This window comes from Gigantopelta aegis, chromosome 3 (assembly GCF_016097555.1).
Source record: "Gigantopelta aegis isolate Gae_Host chromosome 3, Gae_host_genome, whole genome shotgun sequence".
In the NCBI taxonomy this organism is placed as follows: Eukaryota; Metazoa; Mollusca; class Gastropoda; order Neomphalida; family Peltospiridae; genus Gigantopelta; species Gigantopelta aegis.
The window spans coordinates 1683449-1707114 of NC_054701.1; the positions used below are offsets into that span (position 1 = coordinate 1683449).

The following is a 23666-nucleotide window of genomic DNA, read 5'->3' on the forward strand; positions in this document are numbered from 1 at the left end:
AAAGTTCATTCATTTAAGGTCAAGGTAAATGACATTGACTATAATTTTGATATTAGTTGCAGAAATCCTTGATAATCGTAAGCATCGACTAATAATTATAAAACGTTTATGTATTATTTTTGACATTTAGAATAGTAAAAGTGTGTTTTTATTTTATTTTTTGGTTACAACGTACTGTAGAACATATTCTCGGTTGAATCATACCGGTGATACCGACGATAGTTTCTTTTTCTGTACACTTCCGGAAGCTGGGTTTTGTTTGACAACCACGTATCGTCTGCGAATATAACCCGCCACACTGCTTCACTAGGTTGATGCTGCATACAAATTATGTATTTATTATTTATTGTATTTCTTTTATTATAATGGTGTTTCAATAATGTTGTAAATAGTGCCTGATTTCTTTGAAATTTGCCTTCTGTCTTGATAAATTGATTGTCGGCAAAACCACACCCCCTTGGCCTTTTTTTTTTTTTTTTTTTGACAAGACGTCCTTATTAAATTATTGCCCCCCCACCCCCCCCCCCCGCAACACATTTGAAAACCATTTGCTATGTTAGTTATATGCCTTGGCAATACATCGTGTTTAGTTTTTAATACAACATTGAAGTAATTATTATTATGTTAATTCCACTGGGCCAGGTAGAACAGGGCTGACACAGGAACAAATTGTGGTTTAGCCAATTTTTCGGAAATGTAGAGTAAAATCATTGAAATGTGGTTAATTTGAGGAATATTTCATTAGCCAAAGTCTAAATTTTATAGCCATTTTGAATAAAAATTACCTATTGGCTAATTTGACAATATACAGGGTGAGCCCAGGTAGAGGGGAAGATTTGAGAATTCTTTAGAACTGCTAAACATTTGGACAGTTATATCCTTGAGGGGGAGTATGTAGTAGTATTGGTATTGGCAGTAGCTAATGGAAATTTCCCTGCTCTGTTGATAGAGCGCTGTACTCTTGTACTTAGTCCATACTTCTAAGCCCCTCAGTGGATGTTGATTTTTCTGTTCCATGTCCACATGTCTTTTCCTCATTTGTGCAGTGATTTTGGCAAGGTTTTGTTAATTCAGCAAAAATATTCCTATGTCAGGGTTCACTCATATGTAGATTCCTTAAAAACAAGTCATATATGTAAATAGACCAGTTTATGGGATAGCCCTGTTTATAGTTTTTCACGATACATGTAGTTGCTTTTTCCATTAAAAAAAAATGGATTTTTGCCTCCTTCACCTGTGTACCGACCTCGGTGGCGTCGTGGTAGGCCATCGGTCTACAGGCTGGTAGGTACTGGGTTCGGATCCCAGTCGAGGCATGGGATTTTTAATCCAGATACCGACACCAAACCCTGAGTGAGTGCTCAGCAAGGCTCAATGGGTAGGTGTAAACCACTTGCACCGACCAGTGATCCATAACTGGTTCAACAAAGGCCATGGTTTGTGCTATCCTGCCTGTGGAAAGCACAAATAAAAGATCCCTTGCTGCTAATTGGAAGAGTAGCCCATGTAGTGGCGACAGTGGGTTTCCTCTCAAAATCTGTGTGGTCCTTAACCATATGTCTGACGCCATATAACCGTAAATAAAATGTGTTGAGTGCATCGTTAAATAAAACATTTCTTTCCTTCCTTCACCTGTGTGAAAAATCAAGGTGACCAGAAGATCACTCTCCTAAAATGGTAGACAAGTAATCATGTGAAGTTCCAGTTAAAATGTATTAAAATTTTCGTTGCAAGGTAATCAATTTGCAACTTTAAGAAAACCTTTCAAGGCGAGTGTGATGGGGAGTGTGAGTGATTACTCACGTTTCCTGGTAAAGAAGAGTAGGCTCAGTAGTTAAATATTCCCACTCTTAAGACAATCAGCCTATGTTTGACGTTAATACCTCAAGTTATTGTTCATTTTAGAGCAGGAATCTGCTAGTCAGTGGCAAAGATCCAGCATTTTATTATAAGAATTATTACTGGAGAAGAAGAGCAATTATAAGTGTCCAAATGTCCATCTAGCTCACAAATGACCTGTGTGGTACAGTGGTTACACGTAACCATCGGACATAAATAGTTATAGAGCATAAATAGTCTGGGTTTCCTGCCATTGTAAGATATTTCTAATTTTAAAAGTATTTTAACAACTAAAATGACAAACTGAATATAGTTTCTTGTTTGGAATATATCAGTGTCTGTATATTCAGTACATGTTTCTGGTCATTCTAATGTTTGTAAATAGCCCAAACTGGATTTGGTCTCCCAATAATTACATACGAACATTAAACAAAAAATTAAGGAATAACATTAGATTGATCATAAACATATTATACAGCCGGTGATAATCCATGCAAGAAAAATGTATTTAATATGCAATTTTAGTAATTAAAATATCTCTGTTGGTCGGCAATATCTTCACAGTGGTAATAAACTCAAGACTGTCCCTTTACATCTGTACTGTACTATCCCCCCACCCCCACCCCCTGGACAATGGTTAATTAATATCTCGGTGGTAAGATGCAGGTTCACTACTTTAACAATGAACCACTTAGAACTCACTAGATCCTAGACATAGCCCTACATATATAAACTGAGATGTGCCCCAGACGGCATGCTTCAACCCTTCAACTTAATGGATGTAAGCATGGACATCAAGTTGAAATAAAATGAATTTGTTTTTAAGCCTTTGATATATGTATTTCCTTCATAATTTTGTATTTCAGAACATAGAGATTTTCAGTGGATTTCCTAAATAAGTGTCCCAACACAAGCAGATTTTTTGCACTTAGGAAAGGCACTAGGTATGTATGAGTTTACATGTAATTTTTCATTTCCTGACCTTGTTTTGCATGGATAGGAATAATTATGTTTCTTCAATACTCCAGGTGAATGGAAGCACACTGGGATAGTAAAAAGTTGCTGCAATAATATTTTATATCAACTCTTAACACAAACACATAACAACCTTTTATTGGTTAATCTAAACCGAGTACTTTGCATACCTAATAATACCGGAGTCCAGAGAGGTGCGCTGGAACTTGGAACTATAGCATGATAATTGATGAGTAGAGGTAAATTACTCCTAGCCACCCAATGAAGGAGCATGGTGCTGGATGTAGGTTCAAATGATTTACTTTGTTGCAATCCGTGCTAAAGTGCTGTTGCAAGATGACTTGAATTTCAAGGTCTCGAAACGTCTTGATTTATAAAAGGTTGTGTAAGATTTTGAGGGCTAAAAAGATCTTGATTTATAAAAGGTTGTGTAAGATTTTGAATTTCGAGGGCTTGAAAGGTCTTGATTTTGTAAAAGGTTGTGTAAGATTTTGAATACAGAGAATTTTCTTGTACAGTGAAACCTGTCTAAACCGGATCACGCTGGGGACCTAATATTTATCCGGTTCAGACAGGATCTGGTGTTTAGAGGTTTACGTTTAAAATAAGAGTTATTTCCCTTGACATCAAATTCGTAACTGTAAATGAACATGTTGGAGTGACATGGACTAATCATAATGTCGCTATATCCCAATTTTGTTATGTACCTTTCTTATTTATGAACTGACATTAAAACATAAATAAACAATAATACCACATGCCTTCTGTTAGCCTGTGGTGGCCAAGACATTTTCATTCTTTCATAGCAAAATTCAGTGTTCATATTTCTTGTTTCTATCGCTGTAAAGATAAAATTATCTGTTTTTGTTTAGTGTATAAAATTCCAGTCAGCATTGTTTTCTGAAAGTCATGTTTTCGTTAAGTTGACTCTTCATTTGTTTATACTACGCTGGTTTGTTCAGGTTAATTAATTCAGGATTTTACAGTTCTGAGCAAAAAATCTATCCAGTTTCCGAAATGAACAGGTTCTGGTTTTATCAGGTTTTTCATACATGGTTTAAGTAATAGAAAATCTGGGACTGTGAAATTTGGCTGGTTTTAACAGGATCTCAGTATGTTGAGGGTTTGGTTTAGACTGTCGTTTTTATAAACTCTTTTGTTGTAGTCATTTTTGCCTGCTAGCATTCTACTGTTTCCTTCATATGCAAACTTCTTTGTTAAAAGATAATCAGACATTGCATTTTTCTTTCATATGTTAATCGCATCTCCCCGTGATGTTTGATTTTAACCTCTTTTTGGCTAATGTGAGTAATTTGCATTTTTTTAAAACAGTTACCATTGAACTTCTATTTTTGTTTTTCATGTGACATTGCAGCCTTTTTATTTTGGCCAGCAATTTCTTTTACCACTAACAAATTTAAAAGATGTGTTAATTTTTTTCCCCTCATTTTTATTTGGGTTTTTTTGTGAGGGGGGGGGTTGGTCAGTTTTGCATTTTAAACATTGAGATTATTTCGTGCATCTGTCTGCTTCTTTTTCTTTCTGTTGTAATTTGATTTTCAGTTTGCTAAGTTCCTTACATTTGCTTTTGACCTGTTGTCACAGATTTGTTTTTCTTTTTTGTTTTACCTGTTTTTCTTATTGTTGTCAATGTTATTGAATGTTTGGTGTTGTGTTTGATAACTTTTCACATCATACTTTCACCATTGTTTTCGTAGCTTCCATTTTTGTCCCTCTGCAGTTCATAACATTTAGTGTGTCACCAATTTCCTTTCTTCATTTATATCTTTCTCTTTCCTTCTTCAAATATGTTTTGTATCAGTTTTGACTTTCTTAGTTATTTGGCGGTATTTCCACATTCTCTCAACGTGGATATTACTTTTTTTTTCCATAGTTATACCTTAGGTTTTTGGTTATTTAACTTAACTCTTCAAATAAAATTTTAATTTGGAGTCTGGTGTATCTCACTGTTCTTATTGAAATGATTTGAATGTAATTTTATAGTAAAATCATCATAAATCTATTAAGCTATATATCGCATTAATTAATTAGTATAAACATGGACCAGACTCATGATAATATTTTGTAAACTTGACATTAAATATTAAAATTGTTTTTGTCACTATTAATACACAAGTAAAACAAATTTAAAGACAAAATATTTCCCATATTGAAAGTTTTAACTCAAATGTGTATACAATATGTAATTATACGCATGGTATAAACATTTCCCTCTTCCATCAGTGACTTTGTTTCTTTCAGATAATCTGCAAAGCTGGCTTCCAAAATGACAGACTCAAAATATTTCACGACCACCAAGAAGGGTAAGCCTTGAATAATTAATACAGAGAGCAAACTGATTCATCAACAAAATGTTTAAGTTGATTTGTTATTTTTACTTATTTATTGTTTTTTTTTACTTTGACTGTAACATAACTTGTAATGGGACACTTTCAGTTACTGCGATATTCTAACAGCATGGATTCGAACCAACTGGCACATTTTACAGAAACAAAAAGTCTGTTATATTTGTGTAGAAAGCTTTACATCTATGTTTCCCAATAATGTTTTTATTTTTAGCTGTAAATGAGCTGTATACTTGTAAATAATTGCATATGTTTACTTTAGGTGAGATATTTGAGCTGAAAGCTGAACTCAACAGCGATAAAAAAGAGAAGAAGAAGGAGGCTGTGAAGAAAGTGATTGCCAGTATGACGGTCGGCAAGGACGTGAGGTAATCGAGTACTAGGCATTTTCACACAACACGGACATGTAAATATAGTGCTGATCATAGCCAGGGTTTTCATTAAAACGCCAACAAGTCAACATAACACTGATCATAGCCCTGGTTTTCATTAAGACTCCAACAAGTCAACATAACACTGATCATAGCCCTGGTTTTCATTAAGACTCCAACAAGTCAACATAACACTGATCATAGCCTTGGTTTTCATTAAGACTCCAACACGTCAACATAACACTGATCATATAGTGTTTTAATTAAAACTCCCAACAAGTCAACATAACACTGATCATATAGTGTTTTAATTAAAACTCCAACAAGTCAACATAACACTGATCATAGCCCTGGTTTTCATTAAGACTCCAACAAGTCAACATAACACTGATCATAGCCCTGGTTTTCATTAAGACTCCAACAAGTCAACATAACACTGATCATAGCCCTGGTTTTCATTAAGACTCCAACAAGTCAACATAACACTGATTATAGCCCTGGTTTACATTAAGACTCCAACAAGTCAACATAATACTGATCATATAGTGTTTTAATTAAAACTCCAACAAGTCAACATAACACTGATCATAGCCCTGGTTTACATTAAGACTCCAACAAGTCAACATAACACTGATCATAGCCCTGGTTTTCATTAAGACTCCCAACAAGTCAACATAACACTGATCATAGCTCTGGTTTTCATTAAGACTCCAACAAGTCAACATAACACTGATCATAGCCCTGGTTTTCATTAAAACTCCAACAAGTCAACATAACACTGATCATAGCCCTGGTTTTCATTAAGACTCCAACAAGTCAACATAACACTGATCATAGCCCTGGTTTTCATTAAGACTCCCAACAAGTCAACATAACACTGATCATAGCCCTGGTTTTCATTAAGACTCCAACAAGTCAACATAACACTGATCATAGCCCAGGTTTTCATTAAGACTCCAACAAGTCAACATAACACTGATCATAGCCCTGGTTTTCATTAAGACTCCAACAAGTCAACATAACACTGATCATAGCCCTGGTTTACATTAAGACTCCAACAAGTCAACATAACACTGATCATATAGTGTTTTAATTAAAACTCCCAACAAGTCAACATAACACTGATAATAGCCCTGGTTTTCATTAAGACTGCAACAAGTCAACATAACACTGATTATAGCCCTGGTTTACATTAAGACTCCAACAAGTCAACATAACAGTGATCATATAGTGTTTTAATTAAAACTCCAACAAGTCAACATAACACTGATCATAGCCCTGGTTTTCATTAAGACTCCAACAAGTCAACATAACACTGATCATATAGTGTTTTAATTAAAACTCCAACAAGTCAACATAACACTGATTATAGCCCTGGTTTTCATTAAGACTCCAACATGTCAACATAACACTGATTATAGCCCTGGTTTTCATTTAGACTCCCAACAAGTCAACATAACACTGATCATATAGTGTTTTAATTAAAACTCCAACAAGTCAACATAAAACTGATCATAGCCCTGGTTTTCATTAAGACTCCAACACGTCAACATAACACTGATCATATAGTGTTTTAATTAAAACTCCAACAAGTCAACATAACACTGATCATAGCCCTGGTTTTCATTAAGACTCCCAATACGTCAACATAACACTGATCATATAGTGTTTTAATTAAAACTCCAACAAGTCAACATAACACTGATCATAGCCCTGGTTTTCATTAAGACTCCAAAACGTCAACATAACACTGATCATAGCCCTGGTTTTCATTAAGACTCCAACAAGTCAACATAACACTGATCATAGCCCTGGTTTTCATTATGACTCAAACAAGTCAACATAACACTGATCATAGCCCTGGTTTTCATTAAGACTCCAACAAGTCAACATAACACTGATCATAGCCCTGGTTTTCATTATGACTCCAACAAGTCAACATAACACTGATCATAGCCCTGGTTTTCATTATGACTCCAACAAGTCAACACAACACTGATCATAGCCCTGGTTTTCATTAAGACTCCCAACACGTCAACATAACACTGATCATATAGTGTTTTAATTAAAACTCCAACAAGTCAACATAATGTTGATCATATAGTGTTTTCATTAAAACTCAAACAAGTCAACATAATGTTGATCATATAGTGTTTTTATTAAAACTCGAACAAGTCGACATGATGTTGATCATATAGTGTTTTCATTAAAACTCGAACAAGTCAACATGATGTTGATCATATAGTGTTTTCATTAAAACTCGAACAAGTCAACATGATGTTGATCATATAGTGTTTTCATTAAAACTCGAACAAGTCAACATGATGTTGATCATATAGTGTTTTCATTAAAACTCGAGCAAGTCAACATAATGTTGATCATATAGTGTTTTCATTAAAACTCAAAACAAGTCAACATGATGTTGATCACACAGAATGTTAATTAAACTCAAACAAGTAAACTTAATGTTGATCACACAGAATGTTATTAAAACTCAAACAAGTAACATGATGTTGATCATAGTGTTCATTAAAACTTAAGTAAACTTAATGTTGATAACACAGAATGTTATTAAAACTCAAACAAGTAACATGATGTTGATCATAGTGTTCATTAAAACTCAAGTAAACTTAATGTTGATCATACAGAATGTTATTAAAACTCAAACAAGTAACATGATGTTGATCATAGTGTTCATTAAAACTCAAGTAAACTTAATGTTGATCACACAGAATGTTATTAAAACTCAAACAAGTAACATGATGTTGATCATATAGACATTTATACATGTCACTCTGTTAACTCAATACAGACACCTACGTTTCTCAAACAGCCTCCTTCTTTCAAATGGAATGAACTCCAGGATCATGGATTAATGTGTTAAAACTATTTTTATCAGAGAGGTATTAATGGTGAAACTATGCGTACAGAGATATTTCTTTGTATTTAGGAAATTGTTAACAGCGATAATAACACAATGTTCATATATGGAACAAGTAAATATTGTGGGTTTTTGATAAGTAAAATTATGTTGCAATAGGCAATAAATATTTTTACAATAAGAATGGATTGTTAAAAGTTGGGTGAACATTGATGAGACAGAAAAAAGATATAATCTGTGTCAAACTCCATAATTTATGATATGCATGTTGATTTGAATACAGTGTTCTGTAAGCCCTAATACTTGTTTCAGTGCGTTGTTTCCGGACGTCGTGAACTGCATGCAGACTGACAACCTGGAGTTAAAGAAGCTGGTGTACCTGTATCTGATGAACTACGCCAAGAGTCAACCAGACATGGCCATCATGGCCGTCAACACATTCGTCAAGGTTCACAGTTGTTCTCATCAATAAAACAAGTGGGCTGTTTTGGGGAGGGTGGAGTGGGGGTATCTTATACCTACTACATTTAATATTTAGTTAATGTGCTTAAAAATCTGCATTTGCTACTGACAAGTCTTCTGCAGGGTTGGCAGAAGTGTTCGAAACGTTTTAAAAATTGACACATCAATTTCCACAAGTGAGGAGGCACTTTACACTTGTGGTCTTTAACTAACACTAAGAATTGGGTGAGTTTTTGGGTGTTTTTTTTTTTTTTAATGCTGTACTTTTTTTTGTCTTGCCTCTAAGCAGTAAAAATATGGGATATAACTATTATTTTTCCGGCAATGAGAACGTAAACTTTTATGTTTAGCTCAACATTGAAGTGTTGCGTTTCTCATAAGCAGGAAGTCCTATATGAATAAAACTTGGTTTATGGTTACATCTATGATTTCGTCTCAATGCACGTTTTTAAAAAAATGAAAAAATTAATTTAACATAACATTTAATTGAATTTTATTTAAATTTATGACTACTGGATTAATTTTTAACAAAAATCATGTTCAGTGGGTACAAGTTTATAATTTTTACTCGCATATATTCACATAAATGTTTTATGAATACATAAAATAAAGTTCATATTTGAATCGGTAAGTATTAATTTTGTGTGTTTTTAAATCAGTTAATGTTGATTAAAATTAGACCCCCCAAAAAGTTGTGTTTACTTATGGGCATTAGTTGCCAGCTGTCCAGTATTTATGTCCATTATTCCATATAAAAAGAACTACAATTCATATCGCAATATTTGGTGATTTTCGTTGTTGGTAAAATTATCAAATTCATTATCAAATTAGCTGTTGCAATCAGCTGTCTTTCCCTTAAAATGACCGCAACGTGATGCCATTTTTGTCAAACGAAAATACTTGCAGAAAACCACTTTGAACTCAAAATTCCAAGGTATTTTCCATTAAAAAATCAAAAAACAAAAAACTAAAGCAGCCATAGTGTCAGTAACTCTTTTTTGTTTTGTATTATTTATTCCTGGTGAGTGTCGTGTGCAAAACAGTGGGAAATATGAATTGGGGAATGTGCTATATACATTGTATAGTGTGTCGACTGACATGACGTCGGGCAAGATATCTCGTCTGCAGTAGTCAGAAGGTTATAGTTTAATCATTTTTAATTTAATTTTTTGTTTTTTAATATGCATTGAGATGAACATCTTTAAATCCGCGGAATTCTTGTTTACTGTTACCTTCCCATTAATTGACCTGTTGTTTGTTACAGGACTGTGAAGACTCGAACCCTCTGATCCGTGCGCTGGCTGTGCGTACCATGGGCTGTATCCGCGTGGACAAGATCACGGAGTATCTGTGTGAGCCGCTGCGCAAGTGTCTGAAGGACGAGGACCCGTACGTGCGCAAGACGGCCGCAGTCTGCGTGGCCAAGTTACACGACATCAACGCGCAGCTCGTGGAGGACCAGGGATTTCTAGATCTACTCCGAGATCTCCTGTCTGACTCAAACCCTATGGTACGGCTTGTGTGTTTGTCTGTGTTAATTAGAGTGATGTTATCAACTTTATAGCAACTCTTGTAATCCAGTTATAGGGCTTGCCTCAAGCAGGATTTTGATCTAAACTAATGAAAAAATACCTTTATTTACGTGTAGTATAGTGTTTTAAATGTTTTAGAGATCATTTCAGCTTTTATTTGTAAATGGGTATTACAGCCCTACTGTATCTGAATTACCTTTGTACTACTGTTCTAAGTTTTGTATTGGCTTGAGTTGCCTTACATATTATACTCATATGAAACAATTAGTTTGGAAAATAATGCTTTCTCTATTAATACCATACAGCTGATATATTAAATAATTCTGACAAATCTGTTGCTTAACCTAAAAAATACATTAGTTTTAAAATTTCTATAATTATATAAAAATGTTTTAACTAGCAATAGCCACACAAAACTTTAAATGTTTCTGCAACATGTTTCATTTGTCTCTTGATAGGTGGTGGCCAACGCAGTCGCAGCAATCACTGAAATTCTCGATGCATCTCCAACTGCCCAGCAAGTCCTGGAGCTTAATTCAGGGACCATAAACAAACTGCTGACTGCTCTCAATGAATGTACAGAGTGAGTATTTTAATGTGTGTGTATCAGGGTGTTCGTCCTCTTTGAAAGTAGGGGGCTGGTGGAGAAAAGTAGATGGCTTTATCTATTGAGGGCATGAAAAGACTCTTGCGTGGGTGGTGGCATCCACTGCCAAACCACCTGCCTCCTGTTAATAAGCATTCTGTATATATTCTAAATCCTTGTAGATCTACTTATGCAAGGTGTTTGCTATTTGTATAAAGGAGTACTGAAACATTTTATAACAAAACGTGGTTAAAAAACGGGGGTGGGGGGTGGGGGGGGGAGGGGGACTGATTGCTTGAAGAAAAAAAAATCAATTGCTTGTTCTGTTCTCTTTGCGTGTGGTGTCGGTGCACCAGGCTAAGACAGAGGAAATGTGTGGAAACTTCCGTGCATGCGCAGTCATTGTCATCTATGCATGGTGCGCAATATTGACAGGAGCCTACAGTGTATACAGTGTAAAAAGATATATCTTTCGACTAGCAATTCGAACGTTCTTATCATCAGAAATTGATGCCAAAGTCAATAAGTGGCAGTGGGATTGGTTAGATACAGAGTATGAAGGGGAAACATTTTCGAAGTTTTGACAAACTTCGAATCCCAGGCAAATCATGGATTTTTTTCTCTCTCAACATTAACTTAAAAAGCTGCCATGAGAAGCTTCAGAATGCCTCTAAAATCCTGTAAGTTCAATAGCTTAAAGAGGGCACTGCCCCATGACCCCCTGCAAGGTGCTCTTCCCCATGACCCTGCCTATGCGGCCCCCTGGACCCCTGGCACAATGTTTCCTTGAAAACCATTTTTGGTCAGTACCATGCCTGATTAGCATACTTATGTTTCAGTGCAAATACTATTATCAGTGTTATGTCTGAATAAAAACAAAAAAAGAAATTATTTTTTAACAAATGCATGTGTTTTTGTTTAGATGAGAGATTTTATTTAGGATTCATCTATGAATTGTTTTATTTTATCTGATTATAGGTGGGGCCAGGTGTTTATTCTCGATTCAATTTCCAATTACGTGCCCAAGGATGACAAAGAAGCACAAAGGTAACACATTGTAACTCTTAAATGTGTATTACATAGGTTGGTTGGTTTCGGTATATGTGGATGTGTATTACATAAGTTTGTTTGTTTGTCTCGGTGTATGTGAATGTGTTTTATATTAGTTTTATTACATACATATGATTGTTTTAGTGTGTGTGAGCGTGTGTCCCCGCGGCTGGCCCACGCGAACGCGGCAGTGGTGCTGTCGGCCGTCAAGGTGATCATGAAGTACATCGAGATGCTCGACCCAAACGGAGACTACGTGGCCATCCTCATCAAGAAGTTGTCTCCCCCTCTCGTCACTCTCCTCTCCGCGGAGCCCGAGATTCAGTACGTCGCACTCAGAAACATCAACCTCATTGTGCAGAAGAAGTAAGTCACCGACACTGGGCATGTTGATAGTGTGAAGTGGTCACTTGTTATCATTTATAATTTTTCATGATGTGGAAGAGCAGGACCAACATAGTTCAGACTGATTTTTATGTTATTTGTTTAATTTTAACTGATGGCTGCTATTGATTCCAAGCTATATTTATTTGCTATAGTCGTCTAACAAATCTTTTTGATCACCTCGTGCTGTTACAGTGCCATTCTTTGTTGGTCATTTGACTGACAATATCTCATGGGCATGTCCTATAATATAATTTCTATTCCATAGTATGATAAATGTTTGTGTATGTTTGTCAAATAGGATGGATGGTATGGTATGGTTAACAAAAGTGGTTTGTCTTCTAAACAATTTTTAGTTTCTTATGTGTTGTTTGTAAATGTTTATTTGAATTTACTTTTTTGTCTAGACAAGACATTCTGAAGAACGAGATGAAAGTCTTCTTTGTGAAGTACAATGACCCGATCTATGTGAAACTGGAAAAACTGGACATCATGATTCGACTGACAAACCAAGGAAACATTGCACAAGTCTTGGCAGAATTGAAGGAGTAAGTGATTTGTATTTAAACTCTTGGCAGGGGCAGACCTAGTCTCAATGATGGTGGGGGAAGGGCATTAAAAAAACCCCAAAAAACCTCAAAATAGCAATATCACACTAAAATTTATAAAGTTAGTCAAAAAACAAATTCAGAAAACCCAGTTCGCTTTTGTGTAGAATGTGATTATGCAAAAATAAACTTGTGCAAGCGACGTGTGGACAAAACGATCATTTTCACAATTTTCAGAGGTCTGCTTTAATGAGAAATTCTTGTCATAGTTTTAGTGTCTTTATTAGTATGAGCTGAACTCTTGATTAATCTTAACATAAAGTCTTGGCTGTAATGCAGTATGTACTTAATGTAACCACTGTATATTCTCAGTTACATTTAATATATCATAATGTATTGCTGTGGGATAGAGACTTCTCAGTTACATTTAATATATCATAATGTATTGCTGTGGGATAGAGACTTCTCAGTTACGTTTAATATATCATAATGTATTGCTGTGGGATAGAGACTTCTCAGTTACGTTTAATATATCATAATGTATTGCTGTGGGATAGAGACTTCTCTGTTACATTTAATATATCTTAATGTATTGCTGTGGGATAGAGACTTCTCAGTTACATTTAATATATCATAATGTATTGCTGTGGGATAGAGACTTCTCAGTTACGTTTAATATATCATAATGTATTGCTGTGGGATAGAGACTTCTCAGTTACATTTAATATATCATAATGTATTGCTGTGGGATAGAGACTTCTCAGTTACATTTAATATATCTTAATGTATTGCTGTGGGATAGAGACTTCTCTGTTATGTTTAATATATCATAATGTATTGCTGTGGGATAGAGACTTCTCAGTTACGTTTAATATATCTTAATGTATTGCTGTGGGATAGAGACTTCTCAGTTACATTTAATATATCATAATGTATTGCTGTGGTATAGAAAGAAAGAAGTGTTTTATTTAACGACGCACTCAACACATTTTATTTACGGTTATATGGCGTCAGACATATGGTTAAGGACCACACAGATTTTTTTAGAGGAAACCCGCTGTCGCCACATAGGCTACTCTTTTTACGATAGGCAGCAAGGGATCTTTTATTTGCGCTTCCCACAGGCAGGATAACACAAACCATGGCCTTTGTTGAACCAGTTATGGATCACTGGTCGGTGCAAGTGGTTTACACCTACCCATTGAGCCTTGCGGAGCACTCACTCAGGGTTTGGAGTCGGTATCTCGATTAAAAATTCCATGCCTCGACTGGGATCCGAACCCAGTACCTACCAGCCTGTAGACCGATGGCCTGCCACGACGCCACCGAGGCCGGTGCTGTGGTATAGAGACTTAGTTATGTTTAATATATCATAATGTATTGCTGTGGGATAGAGACTTCTCAGTTATGTTTAATATATCATAATGTATTGCTGTGGGATAGAGACTTCTCAGTTACATTTAATATATCATAATGTATTGCTGTGGGATAGAGACTTCTCAGTTACATTTAATATATCTTAATGTATTGCTGTGGGATAGAGACTTCTCTGTTATGTTTAATATATCATAATGTATTGCTGTGGGATAGAGACTTCTCAGTTACGTTTAATATATCTTAATGTATTGCTGTGGGATAGAGACTTCTCAGTTACATTTAATATATCATAATGTATTGCTGTGGTATAGAAAGAAAGAAGTGTTTTATTTAACGACGCACTCAACACATTTTATTTACGGTTATATGGCGTCAGACATATGGTTAAGGACCACACAGATTTTTTTAGAGGAAACCCGCTGTCGCCACATAGGCTACTCTTTTTACGACAGGCAGCAAGGGATCTTTTATTTGCGCTTCCCACAGGCAGGATAACACAAACCATGGCCTTTGTTGAACCAGTTATGGATCACTGGTCGGTGCAAGTGGTTTACACCTACCCATTGAGCCTTGCGGAGCACTCACTCAGGGTTTGGAGTCGGTATCTCGATTAAAAATTCCATGCCTCGACTGGGATCCGAACCCATTACCTACCAGCCTGTAGACCGATGGCCTGCCACGACGCCACCGAGGCCGGTGCTGTGGTATAGAGACTTAGTTATGTTTAATATATCATAATGTATTGCTGTGGGATAGAGACTTCTCAGTTACGTTTAATATATCTTAATGTATTGCTGTGGGATAGAGACTTCTCAGTTACATTTAATATATCATAATGTATTGCTGTGGGATAGAGACTTAGTTATGTTTAATATATTATAATGTATTGCTGTGGGATAGAGACTTCTCAGTTACGTTTAATATATCTTAATGTATTGCTGTGGGATAGAGACTTCTCAGTTACATTTAATATATCATAATGTATTGCTGTGGGATAGAGACTTCTCAGTTATATTTAATATATCATAATGTATTGCTGTGGGATAGAGACTTAGTTATGTTTAATATATCATAATGTATTGCTGTGGGATAGAGACTTCTCAGTTACATTTAATATATCATAATGTATTGCTGTGGGATAGAGACTTAGTTATGTTTAATATATCTTAATGTATTGCTGTGGGATAGAGACTTCTCAGTTACATTTAATATATCATAATGTATTGCTGTGGGATAGAGACTTCTCAGTTACATTTAATATATCATAATGTATTGCTGTGGGATAGAGACTTAGTTATGTTTAATATATCATAATGTATTGCTGTGGGATAGAGACTTCTCAGTTACGTTTAATATATCATAATGTATTGCTGTGGGATAGAGACTTCTCAGTTATGTTTAATATATATCATAATGTTTTGCCGTGGGATAGAGACGTCTCAGTTACGTTTAATATATCATAATGTATAATTGTAAATAATTATTTTGTAAATGTAATTCAGGTATGCCACGGAGGTAGATGTTGACTTTGTGCGTAAGTCTGTCCGTGCGATTGGTCGATGTGCCATTAAAGTGGAGCAGGCTGCAGAGAGGTGTGTGAGCACGCTCCTTGACCTGATCCAAACAAAGGTCAACTACGTCGTACAAGAGGCCATCGTCGTCATCAAGGTAACGCTAAATGAAAACTGCTTTGAGATATTTACACTTGCATGTTTTGCTCTAAGTTATTGTATTTAAAGTACGCCGGTTCTTTTTAAAAAATTTTTTTACAAAGATGTTCTAAGAACTGTATTCAATTACTAGAAACCCCATTAGTGAATTTTTGTTCTGATATTGGAAATATTATTTCAGATTTCTATGAAACTTACCAGCCTCGGTGGCGTCGTGGCAGGCCATCGGTCTACAGGTTGGTAGGTACTGGGTTCGGATCCCAGTCGAGGCATGGGATTTTTAATCCAGATACCGACTCCAAACCCTGAGTGAGTGCTCCGTAAGGCTCAATGGGTAGGTGTAAACCACTTGCACCGACCAGTGATCCATAACTGGTTCAACAAAGGCCATGGTTTGTGCTATCCTGCCTGTGGGAAGCGCAAATAAAAGATCCCTTGCTGCCAATCGGAAGAGTAGCCCATGTAGTGGCGACAGCGGGTTTCCTCTCAAAATATGTGTGGTCCTTAACCATATGTCTGACGCCATATAACCGTAAATAAAATGTGTTGAGTGCGTCGTTAAATAAAACACTTCTTTCTTTCTATGAAACTTATCACCCTTCTTTGGAATTTTAACAAAAGGTTCTTTGAGATACTTTCACTTACATGTTTTCCTATTAGTTATTGGATTTAAAGCACCTCTATTCTTTATTTATAATTGGGGGGTGGGGGGTCTTAGTACTGTTGAAGATACAGTTGACAGTATTACTAGAAACTCATTAGTGAATTTTGGTTCACTTATTGGAAATTATAATATTTAATATATCAAGGAACATTATCACCCTTCTTTGGACTTATCTTTTGAGTACGGATATTTTAATATTTTATTATTTCAATTCTGTAATGAATAGATATACATTCTGAAAAATACAATGTCCTTTAGGGTTATTTTCACAAATTTGTATGATAAAAACTGTTTTAATGATTTTGCAGGACATTTTCCGGAAGTACCCGAACAAATATGAAAGTATCATTGCGACCTTGTGTGAGAATTTGGATACACTGGATGAACCAGAGGCAAGGTAAAAATAACAAACATAATACATTATACTACAGGAATGTGCTGTCTGTCTCGGCACACAAACACTAGCAACCCGTTATACTACAGGAATGTGCTGTCTGTCTGGGCACACAAACACTAGCAACCCGTTATACTACAGGAATGTGCTGTCTGTCTCGGCACACAAACACTAGCAACCCGTTATACTACAGGAATGTGCTGTCTGTCTCGGCACACAAACACTAGCAACCCGTTATACTACAGGAATGTGCTGTCTGTCTCGGCACACAAACACTAGCAACCCGTTATACTACAGGAATGTGCTGTCTGTCTCGGCACACAAACACTAGCAACCCGTTATACTACAGGAATGTGCTGTCTGGGCACACAAACACTAGCAACCCGTTATACTACAGGAATGTGCTGTCTGTCTCGGCACACAAACACTAGCAACCCGTTATACTACAGGAATGTGCTGTCTGTCTCGGCACACAAACACTAGCAACCCGTTATACTACAGAAATGTGCTGTCTGTCTCGGCACACAAACACTAGCAACCCGTTATACTACAGGAATGTGCTGTCTGTCTCGGCACACAAACACTAGCAACCCGTTATACTACAGGAATGTGCTGTCTGTCTGGGCACACAAACACTAGCAACCCGTTATACTACAGGAATGTGCTGTCTGTCTCGGCACACAAACACTAGCAACCCGTTATACTACAGGAATGTGCTGTCTGTCTCGGCACACAAACACTAGCAACCCGTTATACTACAGAAATGTGCTGTCTGTCTCGGCACACAAACACTAGCAACCCGTTATACTACAGGAATGTGCTGTCTGTCTCGGCACACAAACACTAGCAACCCGTTATACTACAGGAATGTGCTGTCTGTCTCGGCACACAAACACTAGCAACCCGTTATACTACAGGAATGTGCTGTCTGTCTGGGCACACAAACACTAGCAACCCGTTATACTACAGGAATGTGCTGTCTGGGCACACAAACACTAGCAACCCGTTATACTACAGGAATGTGCTGTCTGTCTGGGCACACAAACACTAGCAACCCGTTATACTACAGGAATGTGCTGTCTGTCTCGGCACACAAACACTAGCAACCCGTTATACTACAGGAATGTGCTGTCTGTCTCGGCACACAAACACTAGCAACCCGTTATACTACAGGAATGTGCTGTCTGTCTCGGCACACAAACACTAGCAACCCGTTATACTACAGGAATGTGCTGTCTGTCTGGGCACACAAACACTAGCAACCCGTTATACTACAGGAATGTGCTGTCTGTCTGGGCACACAAACACTAGCAACCCGTTATACTACAGGAATGTGCTGTCTGTCTGGGCACACAAACACTAGCAACCCGTTATACTACAGGAATGTGCTGTCTGTCTGGGCACACAAACACTAGCAACCCGTTATACTACAGGAATGTGCTGTCTGTCTGGGCACACAAACACTAGCAACCCGTTATACTACAGGAATGTGCTGTCTGTCTGGGCACACAAACACTAGCAACCCGTTATACTACAGGAATGTGCTGTCTGTCTGGGCACACAAACACTAGCAACCCGTTATACTACAGGAATGTGCTGTCTGGGCACACAAACACTAGCAACCCGTTATACTACAGGAATGTGCTGTCTGTCTGGGCACACAAACACTAGCAACCCGTTATACTACAGGAATGTGCTGTCTGTCTGGGCACACAAACACTAGCAACCCGTTATACTACAGGAATGTGCTGTCTGTCTGGGCACACAAACACTAGCAACCCGTTATACTACAGGAATGTGCTGTCTGGGCACACAAACACTAGCAACCCGTTATACTACAGGAATGTGCTGTCTGTCTGGGCACACAAACACTAGCAACCCGTTATACTACAGGAATGTGCTGTCTGTCTGGGCACACAAACACTAGCAACCCGTTATACTACAGGAATGTGCTGTCTGGGCACACAAACACTAGCAACCCGTTATACTACAGGAATGTGCTGTCTGTCTGGGCACACAAACACTAGCAATACCTTTATATGAAGTATGAGCTTCTTGTTCTTGTTTTGAGCATGTTTTAAAACAATTGGTTTGTGCATGGTTAGTGTTAATGACTGTTGTGGAATAAGTTGTCCCCTTAAAAGAAAAAGAAAGAAATGTTTTATTTAACAACGCATTCAACACATTTTATTTACGGTTATATGGCGTCAGACATACGGTTACGGACCACACAGATTTTTGAGAGGAAACACGCTGTCGCCACTACATGGACTACTCTTTCCGATTATTAGCAAGGGATCTTTTATTTACACTTCCCACAGGCTGGATAGCACAAACCATGGCCTTTATTGAACCAGTTATGGATCACTGGTCGGTGCAAGTGGTTTACACCTACCCATTGAGCCTTGCTGAGCACTCACTCAGGGTTTGGAGTCGGTATATGGATTAAAAATCCCATGCCTCGACTGGGATCCGAATCCAGTACCTACCAGCCTATAGACTGATGGCCTAACCACGACGCCACTGAGGCCGGTTTGCCCCCTTGAATGTTGTTAGTGTTAATGACAGTTGTGGAATAAGTTGTCCCCTTGAATGCTGTTAGTGTTAATGACAGTTGTGGAATAAGTTGTCCCCTTGAATGCTGTTAGTGTTTTATGACGTGGAATAAGTTGTCCCCTTAAATGCTGTTGGTGTTAATGACTGTTGTGGAATAAGTTGTCCCCTTGAATGCTGTTAGTGTTAATGACAGTTGTGGAATAAGTTGTCCCCTTGAATGCTGTTAGTGTTAATGACAGTTGTGGAATAAGTTGTCCCCTTGAATGCTGTTAGTGTTAATGACAGTTGTGGAATAAGTTGTCCCCTTAAATGCTGTTAGTGTTTTATGACGTGGAATAAGTTGTCCCCTTGAATGCTGTTGGTGTTAATGACTGTTGTGGAATAAGTTGTCCCCTTGAATGCTGTTAGTTATTAACACAGTTGTGGAATAAATTGTCCCCTTGAATGCTGTTAGTGTTAATGACAGTTGTGGAATAAGTTGTCCCCTTGAATGCTGTTAGTGTTAATGACAGTTGTGGAATAAATTGTCCCCTTGAATTTTGTTAGTGTTTTATGACGTGGAATAAATTTCCCCTTGAATGCTGTTAGTGTTACATCATGTTTGTTTTACATAATGTTTGTTTTTAACACAACTAGGTCCTCTGTATTATTTAAATTTAATTTCTGATATTTACACATTTGTAATAATCTTTGAAACATGTTTTTAAACAGTCTGTAAAGTCAGATATTATATTATTTGTTTTTAATACTACCCCATAGGGCTATTTCCAGCCAGTGCGCCACGACTGGTATATCAAAGGCTGTGGTATGTGCTACCCTGTCTGTGGGATGGGACATGTACACAATCCTGTTACTAAAGGAAACATGTAATGGGTTTCCACTCTAAGACTAAATGTAAAAATTACAAATGTTTGACTTCCAATAGATGATGATTAATAAATCAATGTGCTCTAGTGGTGTCATTAAAAAAAAAAAAAACTTTTTTTTTTAATACTAATTTTTACGTGTTATTTTTTTGCCTACCAGAGCGTCTATGATTTGGATTATTGGTGAATATGCAGAGCGAATAGACAACGCCGATGAACTTCTTGAGAGTTTCCTCGAAGGCTTTCAAGATGAAAATTCACAGGTACGAAACATCTGTTTGTTCATAAAGTATAATATTAGTTGAGCAAGAGTGAGTAGTATATGAAACAATCATCTCATTGTTTACTTAATATTAATTTACAATTAAAGATACAGACATTCTGTAATTAAGTATAAAATCATAAATCCAGGTTGAAGTAAAATTTATATATTAATATAATTATGACTATTTATTGTCAAGTTGTTTGTGAAATGTGTATTGTTTTATTTTTGCTTTGCAAAGTCACCCATTCTTTTCTTCATAGGATAAAACCAGCATTATGCATCATTAACCTGTTTTCTATATTTTTAGCTTTGCAGAGTTCCCCATTCTTATCTTCACAAGATGAAGCCAATATAATACTTCATTAATGTGATATTTTCTATATGTGTAGGTTCAGCTGCAGCTTCTTACTGCGATCGTCAAGTTGTTTTTGAAGCGACCGACTGACACCCAGGAGCTGGTTCAGCAAGTACTCAGCCTGGCCACACAGGTCAGTCTAACGTCTTGTCTTGTGTACCAGCAATAACCTTCTTCAGAAAACTAATATGAAATATTTACAGTTAACGTTTTGAGAAGATCTGGATGTTATTGCCTTGATTTTGGCTTTTGTGATCTTTGGTTAGGACAAGAGGGACGTGTATTCAAAATTGATGCAGAAAATTAGGTTTTAGTAGATAGAGATGATGAATACCAGTCTTCAGTATGTAGTTTCAGTGAAATCACATTTTAAAATTATGATGCAGTAATGATAATTGGTAATCAGTGATCATTAATGTAATGAGGTGTCATTGAAACTAATGAGTATATTTTATGTCCAAAACAATATCAGTGATGCATGGAGGCAGAGCATGTGAAGTACACACTTAAGTACACACTTAAATACACACACACACACACATGAACACATCCAACACATACACAAATGCACATGAGTGCGATACACACAACACAAGACACTCCTGATTCCATTGTGATGGTCAAGTTGAGATCTCTTCATAGAGTTACACATTGATATTAAAAGACACACTGATTTTGTTACCAGGACAGTGACAACCCTGACTTGCGCGACCGCGGCTACATCTACTGGCGCCTGTTGTCGACGGCGCCAGCGGCCGCCAAGGAGGTGGTACTGGCGGAGAAACCTCTGATCTCGGAGGAGACGGACCTCATTGAACCGACTCTCCTCGACGAGCTCATCTGTCACATCTCCAGCCTCGCCTCCGTCTACCACAGACCACCCAACAACTTCGTCGAGGGACGCGGGGGTTATAGGAAGTCCCTGCCGCCAAGGTCACAGTCGTGAGTAGAATGATGCAAGAGAGAACATACATTTATTTATTACTATCGACTGTTATAACTCGATTTGAATGTCTGTTGAATGTTTATTGTAGGCCATCAGCATAATGATCACTGTCCTACTCACTTTCTGAAGGATATAATACCAGTATATTAAAGTACACCAAATAGTTTTATTTAAAATGTCACATTTTACTCCTAGTCCATTTTGTGAACTGTGATTTTCACAAATATGTAATTATTGTGTATTTAGTGTTTATAACTCGCCACTGATTATACTTTTAAAATACAATGCTTGTATTAGTTTGTGTTTTATGTCATTTTTACTAGTTAAAAAACTTATTGATACACAGTTTATTTTCTAACCTTCCAATGGTGTAGTGGTGAGCCATTCAACTTAGGTTAATTGATACTGGGTTCACATCCTAGAACTGATTCCCACCCAGAGTCAGTCAGATGTAAGGCCATTATACCGACTTCTCTCTCATTGATAACTCACTGCTAACAAACATTCAGTTAAAATGAGTGAATGTTCTATCTTGTCTGTGAGAACAAGCATATATGTGTTATTTTTTTCAATATAAACTTCTTGGCTGCTAATCAGTAGTTAAACCCTTAATAGCTGCTGATTTGACATGTGCTTACGGGTGGGGTGGATAGACAAACACTTTCTAAGATGGCTTTGACCGTTCAATATGTCATGTAATTTTTAATTCTTTCCTCACAGTGGTAATATTTTGGAGGAGGTTCCAAGTGAAGTTCAGGCCCAACAGGCCGTTCCCCAGGCAACCGTGATTCCCGGGGCCGACTCGCTGATTGGAGATCTGCTGGACATTGACCTGGGCGGCCCGACGCCGTTCCAACAACAGCAGCAGCAAGTGTTCACGACGCCGTCTGCGCAGCCCATGCAGCAGTCCGGTGGCATGGACTTCCTCGGGGAGGGGCTCGACAGTCTGGCAAGTCTAACCTCTTTTTGTCTATAATTAAGTCAGCAGTCTGCTGGCATGGACTTCCTCAGGGAGGTGGGGGGTGAGGGGGTTTTGGCTTGACAGTCTGGCATGTCTAACCTCTTTGTGTCTATAATTAAGTCAATAGTTTGCAGGCATAGACTTCCTCGGGGGGGTGGGGGGGGGGGGGGGGGGGGGATCGACATCCTGGTGGCATGGACTTCCTCAGGGAGGGGCTCGACAGTCTGGCAAGTCCAACCTCTTTGTGTCTATAATTAAATCAACAGTCCGCTGGCATGGACTTCCTTGGGGAGGGGCTCGACAGTCTGGCAAGTCCAACCTCTTTGTGTCTATAATTAAATCAACAGTCCGCTGGCATGGACTTCCTTGGGGAGGGGCTCGACAGTCTGACAAGTCTAACCTCTTTGTGTCTATAATTAAGTCGACAGTCTGCCGATATGGACAGTCTAGCATGTCTAACCTCTTTGTGTCTATAATTAAGTCGACAGTCTGCCGATATGGACAGTCTTGCAGGTCTAACCTCTTTGTGTCTATAATTAAGTCGACAGTCTGCCGATATGGACAGTCTAGCATGTCTAACCTCTTTGTGTCTATAATTAAGTCAACAGTCTGCCGATA

The 23666-nt window shown here is 37.5% G+C and overlaps 1 protein-coding gene across 5 annotated transcripts in view; it reads left to right on the forward strand.

The window, feature by feature from the left end:
* Positions 1-9: 9 nt before the first annotated feature.
* LOC121367355 (AP-1 complex subunit beta-1-like) overlaps positions 10-23666 on the forward strand; it is a 32429-nt gene continuing 8772 nt past the window's right edge. The window contains exons 1-16 of one of the 5 annotated variants that reach the window (XM_041491475.1): positions 10-77; positions 2706-2783; positions 5077-5138; positions 5443-5548; positions 8745-8880; positions 10159-10404; positions 10885-11009; positions 11991-12059; positions 12207-12428; positions 12854-12994; positions 15874-16039; positions 17014-17102; positions 20682-20784; positions 21176-21274; positions 21827-22083; positions 22808-23036. In XM_041491475.1, coding sequence (XP_041347409.1) covers positions 5102-5138; positions 5443-5548; positions 8745-8880; positions 10159-10404; positions 10885-11009; positions 11991-12059; positions 12207-12428; positions 12854-12994; positions 15874-16039; positions 17014-17102; positions 20682-20784; positions 21176-21274; positions 21827-22083; positions 22808-23036 — 2025 coding nt within the window. In that variant the 5' untranslated portion in view covers positions 10-77; positions 2706-2783; positions 5077-5101. Of the gene's footprint in view, positions 78-233; positions 333-2705; positions 2784-4102; positions 4119-5076; positions 5139-5442; positions 5549-8744; positions 8881-10158; positions 10405-10884; positions 11010-11990; positions 12060-12206; positions 12429-12853; positions 12995-15873; positions 16040-17013; positions 17103-20681; positions 20785-21175; positions 21275-21826; positions 22084-22807; positions 23037-23666 lie in introns of those variants that run through there. The other 4 variants (XM_041491479.1, XM_041491476.1, XM_041491478.1 and 1 more) reach the window with 4 other exon arrangements.